This window comes from Crocodylus siamensis, chromosome 8 (assembly GCF_052110815.1).
Source record: "Crocodylus siamensis isolate JL-2025a chromosome 8, ASM5211081v1, whole genome shotgun sequence".
NCBI classification, from domain to species: Eukaryota; Metazoa; Chordata; order Crocodylia; family Crocodylidae; genus Crocodylus; species Crocodylus siamensis.
In genome coordinates this window covers 583510-595957 of record NC_143402.1, presented here as the reverse complement: position 1 = coordinate 595957, position 12448 = coordinate 583510, and the positions used below count along the sequence as shown (strand labels likewise).

The following is a 12448-nucleotide window of genomic DNA, read 5'->3' as shown; positions in this document are numbered from 1 at the left end:
GTGGCTCTTTTATCTCCTGGCTATTGTCTCCTCGAGTCTGTCAAAGCTCTTCAGGCTGGGACCTCCGTTTTTTGTGGCTGCAGAGCCTAGTGCAGTAAGTTGGTCCTGATCCCCCCAAGGCCCCTAGTTCCTAGCCCCACACAGATGATGTTAACAAATAATCGGCTCCAGAGAGGTCCCCTTGTAGCACTGAGCTGGGAGCAGCTGTAACTGGGGGACGTGGGGGAAGTTGTCTCTCTCTTGCACATGGGTTTATCTGAATATGAGGGTTATCACCGTTCCAGCCACACCCTTTCTGGCCCTTTCCAGGACGTTCCTCCCATGGCTCAAGCCCCTGGCCGTGGCACGTCTCTGGTGACTGCCTCTGTGCTGGCAGTCAGGGTTGTGGTCCCCTGGGAGTCACTGCAACCAGCTTAGCAGTTGGGCTTCATCTCCACACCTGCAGCACTGCTCGCATGCTTGCTAGTGCCCTCGCTCTGCGGGGCAGCGGCAATACTGGGGATCAGCCAGTCTTTGCCGTACTCTTTACTTTACGACAACAGGCATGGCAGAGAAGATGCATGAAAGAGTCTTCCCTCCTGCGGACCCACCAGGTATCCCTCCGCACTACCAGGAGTCCTGACTGGCGCCTTACACGACTTTGACAGTCCCTGGTTTTAGGGTTGGGGTGTCAGAGCCACTTCATACTGTTCTCCATTCATTGCTTGGGAGCTTTCTTCAGCCGGTTCAGACCAGGATGTGCTGTTTCTCCTGTGGGGCAGGGCTTTCCCCAGCATTGTTTACATGCCTAGAGATTTGCATTTGTTGCTCTTTGCTCCGGCTCCTCCTATTCCCACGAGAGGCATGCAGCACTCCTAGCATCTGACACGAACCGGGCTTTCCCCTCTTCCAAAATATCTCCCCAGCACAGTGACGCTCCGGGAGAACAGAAGTGCTTTCAACTGTGGTTGCTTTTCATTTGTCACATCTCTGGTGGGCTGGGGTTTCTCCTGCCTGGCATCCATGAAGCAGGGCTGGCAGGGACCTCCGGAGGCCACATCTAATCCAACCCCTGCCTGGGGCCGGGTCAGCCCTATCCAAGCCACCCCATCTATATAGTTAAATCTGTGGAGCTGTCATCAGTCATTTGTTCGCTCCCCGTTTCTGCTGGACCTGCTGCCTGCCCCACGGCGTGCTCGGTCGCAGGCGGAAGAGCTCTCCTTGCCACAGCACATTGTGGCTACTTCCTCCAGGTCTCTCTTAGTGCCTTGCAGAAACCAAAAGGCATGAGCCAGGTCCAAAGCTCACACACCTGCTAGTGTGCAGAGCCCACGTGGTCCTGCCCTCCTTGGCCCGAGCCTGCCAGCACATAGCCATCCGTCCCCAGGGCTGGCAGGGCCGCGTGTCCTGGGGATGGTGAGGGGGACGCCTGGGGTCCGGGCTGCTGTGCTTGGCGCGGAGGTGCTGTGCGAGGTGAGAGTTATTTCTGGACCGAGGGCTGCTGCAGCTCAGGAATGCGCGAACGCTGGGCCCGACACAAAGGAAATTCTTTGGCCGGGAGCAGGGGAAACAGGATTTGCTGGCTCTTGCCTCCTGCCTTTCTCTTACATCGCCGGAGGCTTTGCCAAGCCGAGTTGGTGGTTTCGTGTGACGCTGGCCCACAGAGGGCTCAGGTGCTTCAGGACCCCAGGAGTTGTGAAAACAACGTGGCCAGTTTTAGCAATGAATGCGATTTTGGCCTTTGCTGCAGGCAGTCTCTCACGATGAGGCAAAAAGTGACAGCCTACAGCTTCCCCTGACCACCGTTAGCATGTCCAGCGGTGCTGAGGGCTTGTGGGCTAAAGGTGAGCTCGCAGCCCCTGGTTTCGGGGTAAGGTGCCTGGGAGCTTGCTCGGCGCTGTGGAGCGAAGTGGGGTTTCTGGCCGTGCGTAGCTCAGTTGCAGCCCCCGAGCCTTTCGGGAGGAGCACGGTGAAGAAGGAGCTGTGTAATGCACCTTAACACAGTACTCCCATGTAGCTCCTGTCCAGGTATTTCACCCGGTTACTACTGTAGTGTTAAGTGGTCTGCTTCAGCTCAGGTGCTGGCACAGTGATGCTCAACCAGGGTGCCACTTGGAGGTTTTTATGGCCCGGCTCAACAAAGCCTTATCTAGGATGATGCAGTTGGGGCTGGTCCTGCTTGGAGCAGGGAGTTGGACTGGATGTGACCTCCTGAGGTGCCTCCCAGCCCTCGTGCTGTGCGATGCGATAGAGCTGGGGTGCCGCCAGATCCTTTGAAGGGTGCTGAGAGATGAGCATGTTTGTCCCTGCCCACTGCCGGGCCCCTCTGCAAGGAGATAAGCACTATAATACACACGGTAGTTTTGGAAATCGGGTGCCAGTCCATTTGCAAGTGGTATTGAGGGGTGCCTTGAGTTCAGTGAGGGGTGCCTCGAGTCCAAAAAGTCTGGGAACCCTCGTGCTTTTCTATTCATAAGGTACAAGTATGAATCATTTGCAGGCCTGGACAAAGGCACTGATACATTTTGCTTGTTATAACACAATCAGAGAAGTGAATACAAGTATCCTGATGCCCGGTATCACTGCTGTGTGACATACATGTGCCTCTCGTTGGCTGTGTGCACATGTCTTTGGGCCGGGCGCAGGAGATAACCGTGTCGCAGGTGAAGCAGCAGAGCTCTATGCCCCGGATCTGAAGGCAGGGGCTTCCAACAAATACATCTGTGTCCAAGTTAGTGTGAGTGTCCTGCTGTCATTGTTGGAGTAGATTATTTTGCATCACTTCACACCCTGCTGAGCATCCGTGCCCTCCCGTAGCCCCTTGTCTTGCACTGCTGCTAAGTGCTGTGAAGTCCTGGTGTCTCCTCCTGAGCTGTAGCTCCTGCGCTAAGCACGGACCGACAGAGACACGAGGCTCTACTTGGATGGCCTGGCCCAGGCTGGGTGTGCAAAGCCATCTCCCGTAGGCAACGGGCATGTGTGCTGGACGCACCGACCTCCTGGTAAAGCGCTGGTGCAGGGTACACAGCAGGCCTGGGGCTGCACCTCCAAGCGTGTTGCTCCAGGCGCACAATCCTACACATGCACTACTAGAACCGACCTTGGCGTGATTATCCGATTGGTTGCTTCCCAGAGGCCCCCACGTTGCGTGCGGCATGTGTTGCCTGCCTTCCCCCACAGCTGAGCACCATTCGCGGGAGCGCCGCCCACCGGGGAGCTGCCCTCGGGCACTGTGGGGGAGGCGCTCCCAACTCGGCCAGCCTCCCATGCTCCCAGGGCTCCCTTCCCTGTCCCCCCTTCTCCTGCCCTTTCCTTCTCGCATGTGCTCATGCTGCTTGGGAAGGAGGGAGAGGAAGTGTGGGAGGAAAAGTGAAAGAGCGAGTGAGGGGGAGTGTGGCGGAGCTGTCACGAGAGTGAAGTGGCGTAAGGAAAGGCTGGGGGGAGGAGGGGGTGACAGGATTGGGGAACAAATGCAGGGGCCGGAGAGAGGAGAAAGGGCAGAGACAGGGGGACACACAAGTCGCTGGTTGTGCGCACAGGAGAAGAGCTGGGGGAGCCTCAGCCAGAGGCCAGCCGGGCTGGGAGAGCCGCCATGGGGTAGGAGGGACGTGGCTTCCTCTGCTAGACGCCTCGTTTCACTTCCAGAAGACATGCCAGGGGTGAAAGGAGCTGCCGTGTCTTTTGTGAAGGCTGGAAAGTCAAAGTGGGCTGGGGGCTGAGTTGGTGTGGGAGCCCTGTGTGCACAAGCCCACCCCCGGGCAGGTACCCTACCCCAAGGAGTGGGCAGCGACAGGAAGGACGAAGTCTACTCTTCATGTGTCTGGGGCACTTGCCTGCGGACTGTCGCTGCTGAGCGGCAGCCAGAGGTTTGCAGGAGCAGCAGGGACATGGATGGATGGATGGATGTCAGCAGCTCAGCAAAGCATCCCCCAGACTTCCATGCACTGTGGCACCCAAGACAGTCGGGCTGTGGGGGTGCCACCCTGGAGGGAACCTTTCTATCCTCCAAAAATGTTCTTATGCCACAGAAATGGGGCACAAAACTCCTGCCCGAACTGTGGGGACGGGAGCCTGTTTTCTGATGCAGTCTGGTCTCTCTGCAGGCTGGTTGCTAATGCCTAATGCCAGTGATCAGAGGGCTCCAAAACATTTACAACAACCCTTAAAGCAATCCTACCTCTGAAATGGCCATGTGTGGGATGGGAGGCAACAGACAGGGACAGAGAGTACCAGCATCCCCAACTGGCCTAGTATAATCATGAGCTCAGTGTTGGTACTACATGCAGGGATTCATAATTATCGCACAAAGTGCTATGCCTGTGTAATTGGAGGGAATAGAAAAAATGTAGTCTGTTATTTGAACAAGGCTGTAATTATGGAACAAAAAAATGTATGGTCTTTGGGGCATGGACTGTCACTTTCTATAGGGTTGTACAATGGTTGGCACAAGATGGTTCAACCTCCTTGGCCTCCAGGCACTGGTCCAACTTCAATAAATGTTTAATAATGATGCATCTCCTCCAGAAGGAAATGCTACAGACAGATTCTTATCCCCATCACCCAGTTTAAATCTTGAGTAACTCTTACTTGCATAAATCCAGCAGGGAGTTACCCTGGGTTTACACCAACGTGCCTGAACTGAATTTGGCCCTTTATGCTGAACGTACAAAATTACCTTTGGTATTTCCTCCTTTCAGTGTTCAGTCATGCATTTACAATGTCCTCTTCCCAAAGACTTTTTTTCTATAATAATTCCGTGTTGGTAAAAAAATACGTGAGAAACTTGTGCACAGTTCATGATGTCTCTAAGAAATGAATGAATGGAGCATATATGTAATTTACTTTAATTAAACCGTGACTCTGCCAGTGCCCTGAAACAGTGCTGACGTTGCTGTAAGCTTTGTCCTTCACTGCCTCAGCTCTCCTTATTGTTTTTTGCCTCTCCATGGCATCGTGTCTAAGGTTCGACTCCAGTCCTGAAAATGACCTCTGCGGGTCCAGGCAACACATGCGCAGCCCCACTGCTTTGGGGAGGGCCCGTCCTCTGCTTTGGGACCTGCCTTGCAAGCCTGTGGATACCAAGGAAACGTTAGCAGTAACCTGTAGGCTGCCTGCCAGGGTGGGTCCTGTGCCGGCCCGGAGCCCGCCCACAGCTCAGTCACTTAACTCCACAGATGGATTGTCTGGTGACAGACTGGGAGAAAGGCTTTTTTTTTTTTTTTAATCCGATTTTTCTTTTCATAAAGTTTAGTGCAAGCCAGCAGTAGCTGAGAATAATCTGGATAATTAGGAGCTAGTGCTACACTGTTACACAATGACTTTTTATAATAGAGGGAACAATGTTTTTGCACTGAAACAAAGTCCTGTTTGTGCTGCTTAATAGTGATTAGTTCCTGTGATCTCATGTCTGGTCTAACAGGACTTCTTGGGTTATTGGCTGCTTCCTGGGCACTTTTAGGGTATGCTGTGTGGCTCTCCCGAGGTCCATGAAAGGTTTCCCCCTGCACCCCGCATTGCTAGCTGCCCTGCTTTTCTCTCCGGTCACCTCGGGTCAGGTTCAGAGCTGCAATCCTCAGGAGTTGTGGTGCATAAGGAACAGCTCACAAAGGGGCAGCGGGTTTAGGAGAGGCCATGGTGCCTCTTGGACTCGGGGCTGCTCCGGAGCTTGGCATGATTCCCAGCATAAGCAAAGCAGCTCTTGAGGCTGCTTGAATTTATGGCAGCTTTCCCATCACTGCCAATAAGCTGTTCAACAGCCCACAGTAGCTGCAGGACAAAATATCGCAGCCACTCCCTGTCCCCTTTCCAACGTGCCCCTATACTAAAGGATGCACGGGAGACCGTGGGGGTGGAGGACTGCCGTTAACTTCCCTTCATGGAGAGATAATCCTGGGGCTTTGGTATAGAAGAGCCTATTTCAGGAACTTCCCTATGCAGCAGCTTCCCAAGTTGTTTAGCGTGGCCATATGGTGGCCCAGCGAAAGCAGGTCAGTGTGTCTGGTCTGTTCAGCACAGGCTCTTGTGCACTTCCCAGCATCTCAGGGCCTCCCAGCTCTGCACGAAGTGATGTGACTGCACCTCCTTCACATGTTTGGTCTTTTCCGAAATGGGGAAGTGCGCATCATGGCATTGTGCTTTGATTAGGTTTGAGAGATGGGCTTTTTAATACACAGGTTGCTGTGCATTCATGCTAAAGAAGGCAAAGAAAGAGAAATGCCCCTTGCACTGGGGAGCAAAGGATTATGAGGCTGGTGGTGGTCCTTTATCTGGGGCGATGGGGGGGTGTCTTTTCTCACAGCCTTAGATTTATCCCTGGGGAAGGTCCACCTCCTTCACTGACAAGCTTTGCCCTTATCCCAGGCTGTTGCATCCAACCAGAGCAGCACAATCCTCTCTAGTCCAGAGCTGCAGGTTGCTTTTAGATGTTGTGGGACCAGGCCATGGCGAGCCTTGCAGATAAGGACTGAAATCATGAACTTGATTTGAAATTGCGTGGGAAGCCGATGTACATGGTGGAGGGAGGGCTTCATATGCTCAGAGTGGCCCAAGCTGCCGAGGAGATTCACGGCCATGTTCAGTGCTAATTGTTGTTTCCTAAGTGTGGACGGCTTTGTGCCCAGGTGTGTCACATTCGCAGCCGGCGTGGTCCAACCAAGTGCTGACAGAGGCATGAATAAGTGAGGGCAGATCATCATCCACCAGGATGGCAAAGTCTCCTTGCCAGCTGAGAGGACAGAAGCATTATTCATGTGTAAGTGTAGCCTCAGGAAGGACTCCAAAAATATTCCTAAATTGCAGACTGAATTGATGAATTGCCATGTGTACTCTCAGCCAAAGGAGGATGAAATCTGGCTGGGGGCTCCACACAGTGCTTTCTTCTGCCCACCGGCATCATCCCTGCCTTGCTTGGGTTCGGTTTCAGCCGGGGCTGCTAGCGGGGTGCCTCTGGCACTGGGTGCACCCCTGCAGGAAGGACGACATCCATGTTAAGCCATAACCTTTGCCACGCTCTCCAGGGAGACAGCGGTACCTCCTGGTCAGCAGCGTCGCACACTAGAGAGCGAGCCGGGAGAATGGGAGTGGATGTCTGTTCTGTCTCCGTGGGCAGATCATCTCTTGGTATCAGCAAAGCCGTTTCACATCTTGGCCTGAATCCAGATTGGGCTAGGCATCGAATACTAGTTTCAATTAAATGAGCTCGTAGTTGGCTCGCTCACAACCATGAGGTGTGTCACAGGGCACATCTGTTCCGTATCGGTTGGACTTTGGTACGCTTGGAGGAGAAAGCGAAGCTTCCTCCTCCGAATGAGTCACCCGTTATTTTGAACAGGAATCGGCGTGGCGCTTGGTGCCAGAAGCAGAGCCTGACGGAAAACCTGCCTTGGGGCAGTTCCTACCTCTCGTTCAGAGGCTGTTGCAAGGGTCGGGCTAGGGCTAGGGCTAGGGTACGCTGGGCACTTGTGTTGAAGGAGGCTCTAGAAGTAATGAATGAGAGGCAAAAACTGCTGCTGACCTCGATGTTGGGTCAGGCCAGTGTGGGCGCCTCAGCTGCTCCGTCTCCAGGCTCACCTACCTCTTGGTAGGTCCTCGTGTGTTGGCCAAGCTACGTCCTCACCCCAAACGCTCTCTGTGCACCAGTCCAGGAAGGTTCCTCCCCTGAGGAGGTGCTATCTTGTACTTTTTCCTCTCTCTCCCTCTCCCTCTCCTCTCCCATGAGTTGGGCAGCCAGTTCTGCCAATGTTTGATTTAAAAGTCATGAGGGTTTTTTTAAAAATAAAAGATACATTTTGGGTCTTTTAATTGGTGTTTTGAAAGCTGGAGCAGGTGCAGCCTTCCCACTTTTCCCCCTAAGCTGGGGCAAGCGTCTGAGCATGGATTCGGACTCCATGAGCTGAGGCTGGGGCCTGACCCCGTGTCTTTCCAGCTCTCACCCCAGGCTAGGCTGCTTCCGGAGGGGTGTTTTGACCCCCAGGTGTGCACTGCATCCTGCCCTGTGGATGCAGTAGGGGTCTTGGGCACATTTCCTGCCAACAGATGAGGAAAGAGCATGGTCTGTGCCCCGCTCCAGCCAGCCCTGTGATGAGGAGGGGATTGAAACGTGTCTCTCCTCACCCCAGACTGGATGGGAGGTGGGTTTATTTTCAACGCGCTCCCTCTGCAAAGACCCAGCCAGGAAGATTCCTTTCCAGAAGGCTTGTGGTCTCCTGTCCCGGCGAGCAGGTCTGCCCCATGTCTGAGCCCTTCCTTCCCCAGGACGGATCCTGCGAGGACCCAAACTCATCCCCAGCACTCAGTGAATTCAGCCCCTTGCTCTTGTGTTTTGCCTCACCTGGGGCTTGGCTAGGAGTCCGCAGATTGCTCTGGAGACCGTCCTCTAGGGAGGAAGGACTGGGCATAGATGGCTCCTATCAAAAGTCTCAGTTCGCCATGCGTGGTCCAGGCAGTGCCAGATGTCGGGGCCAGGGAGCCCGGGCAGCCAGGGAGCTGGTAGAGCTGCTGCAGGTTGTGAAGCATTGAACAGCCAAGGCCTAAATGAGCGACTTGGGCTTATACACTGCTAGCCCCATCCTCCACTGCAGCCAGGCAGCCGACCCCAGCAGCTGGTGCTTCTTGGAGCAGGTGGCCCTGCTCAGGGGACAGATTGTCTCGTAACACCTGTCTAATCATTACAGGTAGATTAGCCTGGCCCCACGAGGAACCAGTGCAGCATTGGCCCCGGAGTGGGGAAAAGGCTGGAGTCGATGCGACTTAACAGTAAACCTTCTGGGAAGCCTTTGACGGTCTTCCTGTGGGCGACACACTCGGGACATCCCCATTTATCACGTTCGTATTTGGAGCTTGCCTTATTTTTAGCAGCTGAGTCAGAGCCCCTGGAGTCAAGGGGATGGGGTATCTGTTCCCAGTGCCTGCTCTGTGTCTGGGAAGACGCAGCTGGGCCCAGATGCGTGAGCGGATGCTCTTGTCACTATCCTGCCTCTGGGCAAAATGCATGTTAAGCATCAAAATAAGGGTTGAATGGTGCAGGGGATATTTGGACTCTGCACATTTGCTAGTTGTGCCTCTGCAATGGGATTTTAGGAGGGAGATGGAGAATGGGAAATAATGTGGTTGTAGCTGTCTGGGTAATCGCTGTATTGGGGGTGCCCTCCCCTGGCCCCGGCTGAGCTGGAGGGAAAGGGTCCGGCCCATGCAGGGCCGTGTTAGCCAGCAGAAGAGCGAGTCAGAGGGATTTCCACTCAGTGGTGTTGCTGAAAGAATAGGAAAAGGGGCTGGTGTCTGGTGTTCAGAGGGGAGCGGGCTGGATGAGCAGCTTGGCAGCTGGCTGTGGAGGGAAGGCTTCAAGAGAGCTGAGCAGAAAAGCTGCTTGCTGCTTGCTGTTTACAGGGCAGCAGCACACGTGGTCACCAGGCTGCCCGTTGGGGCTGGTTTGACTGGGTGCAAGCGGCAGTCGTTGTGCCCAGGGTAGCAGCAACTCCCCCTGTTTCTTCTGGTCTCAGTAAGGTGATTGTCAGTCCCACACCACATGGTCCAGGCATTTATGGGACCCCCTGAGAGCTCGGCTGTAGATCCTACCTGGTGCGTGGAGCTCACGCCTCTGATGCCATGTAGCTCTACGGGGGAGTCAGTTGTCTATAGCACATGACAGCCAGGCTACGGGCCACGCACTTTCTGAGCCAAAAGAAGCCAGTACCTGGAAAGTATCAGGACAGAATTTAATCTGTGGCTGGTCTCAACCCTGTTGAAGTGGAAAGGAATGAAAAGAAGATAGAGGCCTGCCTTTGCTTTGCTGGGGCAGAGCCTGCTCTGTCATTTGGTTCGAGTTTTGCAGCTCTGCGGATGTGTCTCGTGCTGTTTTGCAGACATTCAGGAGTTCTACGAGTTCACGTTGCTTTCTACACATGTGCAGCGCGGGATCCGGGATCCAGTCCCCACTCCATCGGAGAAGCAGCATGGTGAAGAAGAAACGGGTTCAGCTGATAGCCCTGGCAGTCCCAGGCATGCTCTAGAGGTAAGAGTCTCCTGCTGTGCTATGCTACATAAATGCCCACACTCTTCCTACCTGATCCTACATCAGCTGCATAGAAACAAGTGACCGCTGGAAAAACCTCTATACCCACACCTGTGCTGGCAAAGAAGTATTTCCACCAGCAGCACTGGAGTAGTTGTTGGTGACACCCCTATTCCCAAACTCATTTCAGGTTCTCAAACTGTCCCCGTAACCGAATCTCTGAGCATCTTGCAGTATTGCATTAAGCAACCTGACTAATATCTGTCACATTGGCTTGTTGCCTTTCTCTGCCCTTTGCCAAGAGACTAATTGTATGTGTGGGGCAATTTTCTTTTTTTTTTTAAGCTGAGACTTTAGGGACCACAGGGAGGTTTTCTTATTGGTAGGTCTGTATTCAAATGTCCATGCTGCCCGGTGCTGACTTGAGGGAAGGCAGGTCTGAGAAGTGTGCTTTGTCCTTTGAGTGGAAGGTGCTGAGCTGTGTTCTTTCTGCAGTCTCAGGCAAGCTTGCTCAAAGTATCTTGCGCAGATGAGTTTTTCACAGATGAGCTTTTATGCTCCTGGTAGAAAGCCCCATCGTGGGTTTGTTGAGCACAGTCTATGTCCCAGTGTGTTTGATGACCGGGCCATTGCATGAGCAGAGATATAAACGGAGGCCTGAAGATATGGCCTGAGACAGTCTCCTAGCTGCCTGGAGAGGACAGAAAGCATTACTCACAGATGTTTCCACGTGAGAAATGAGCTTGGACCAGGAATCTGGAAGCCTCTCATATGATGAAATGAGTTGGTTAATTGTGGGCATGCACTTTCCACCAAAGGAGACTGTGCGGTGACTGCAAACTCTTCAAGTGGTTCCCGCTGCCCAGCAGTTGTGGTTAGATGGAGGCTGCGTGTGGCAAGAGGCCTCAGGGAGCTGGGTATCAGCTGCATGTTGTTGGCATTTGAATCTGTTGCTTCAGTAGCTCACCTGAGTACAAAATGTGCCATTATAAACAACGATAAGGGGCTACAGATTTATTGCATGTGCACTTTGAGATGTTGACAGAAAGTATTTGACCTTAAAGGTTAAGTATGTGCGGGGAGTAGAGGCGGGAGATTGTCTTTGCATTATGAGCATCTTTAGAAGTCACCAAGCTTGAAGTTGGTGCGCTGTGTAGGGTGCCAGCCGCTGCTCTCCAGGGAGTGAGCTGGACCCTTATCCCCCAGGAAATGTAATAGTCAATAAAGGCATTTAAAAATCTATGTGGAAATAAGTGGGAGAGTAATAATATCAGGGCCAGAGGAGGTGGCCGGGGGTGGTGTTTATAACAGCTGCCTCATTAGCAGCAAGTAGTTGCCCACATGAAAGAGTCAAAAGGTCTGTGGGGCCCTAAGCAATGCACCTCAGAGTATGAACCAGTCAGTGCAGGGAAAACAGGACTGAGTTGTGGCTTCTGTGCAGGAAAGCAGCAGATTAGGAGGATGCACTTTCTGGGACCCCTCTGGTCCCTCAAAGTAACCCCCGTTACTCTGAGACTTCCCTGGAGAGCAGCAAGTTCGTCCTTCCTGCTGCACGAGTGGTGCTCGAGGCAGAGTAAACCGTCGTGTTGCCGAGACAAATTCCTATTTTACCTGTTCAACGATCAGTCACCAGGGGGTGCCTAGGACAGCTCTCGTCTCAGCAGCAGCTTTGTGGCCTGACCAGTTTTCCCCGGAGCGAAATATTGTAACACCACCAAGACGTGCTGGGCTATTCAGTCTGCTTCCCTTTCAGGTGCCCTTCATCCGGGCCAGGCCAGGACGTCTCTCCAGCCTGGACTTCTCCGTGTAACTCTGGAAAGGATGAAGGATGACCTTTTGGCTAAGGGACTGCCTGTTATCATGGGGCTTCAATCTGAGGTCCTGTTGGAGGCTGCTTGTAATGCAAAAAGTAATAGCCGTCACTCCTCCCCGAGCGCTGGGCTCTGCCCTGCCGTTTGGGAGGCCTGAGCCTGGGGTCAGTCTCTGCAGATCTGGGAGGGGGAGTAGCCAGACAGAGCCTGCGTCCCTGCTGACAGGCTCTTCCGCCGCTCCTCCTCCCTGTCTGCGAGCTCTCCCTGCCGCCCCCAGGAACCATGTGTCTCTGTGCTGCCGGGAACAGACTGTGCCGTCTTCCTTCCCCAGGGCAGCACCCGGCATCCCTGCAAGTTGTGCTCCTGCCTGCTGCCGCCCAGCCCTTGCCCCAGTCTCTCTGCACAGCTGTCGGTCTGGGCTGGCGGATGCTGCATGAAGAGCTTGTGGGTCCGCAGCACATGACCGGGGCAGCCAGACCCAGCGGGGTTCACTCAGGGAGGCTTGGGGTTTTGTAAGGAGCAAACTCCTCTGGCAGGTGATGTGTGAGGAGGGAGCATTAGCAAGTCCTTGGCAATCCCGCTCTGCCGCTGGAGCCAGTTTCAATTCTTCCCCGCTGCATGGTTATCTGCAGGCCTGTGCTTTCTTTCT

General features: G+C 53.8%; 1 protein-coding gene across 4 annotated transcripts in view; it reads left to right on the top strand.

Annotated features, from left to right (window-relative positions):
• Window positions 1-12448, top strand: part of DLG3 (discs large MAGUK scaffold protein 3) — a 120755-nt gene that overhangs the window by 4669 nt on the left and 103638 nt on the right. For all 4 annotated transcript variants that reach the window (XM_090061739.1, XM_090061740.1, XM_090061737.1 and 1 more), the window contains exon 3: window positions 9840-9988. In XM_090061739.1, coding sequence (XP_089917865.1) covers window positions 9840-9988 — 149 coding nt within the window. The remainder of the gene's footprint in view (window positions 1-9839; window positions 9989-12448) is intronic.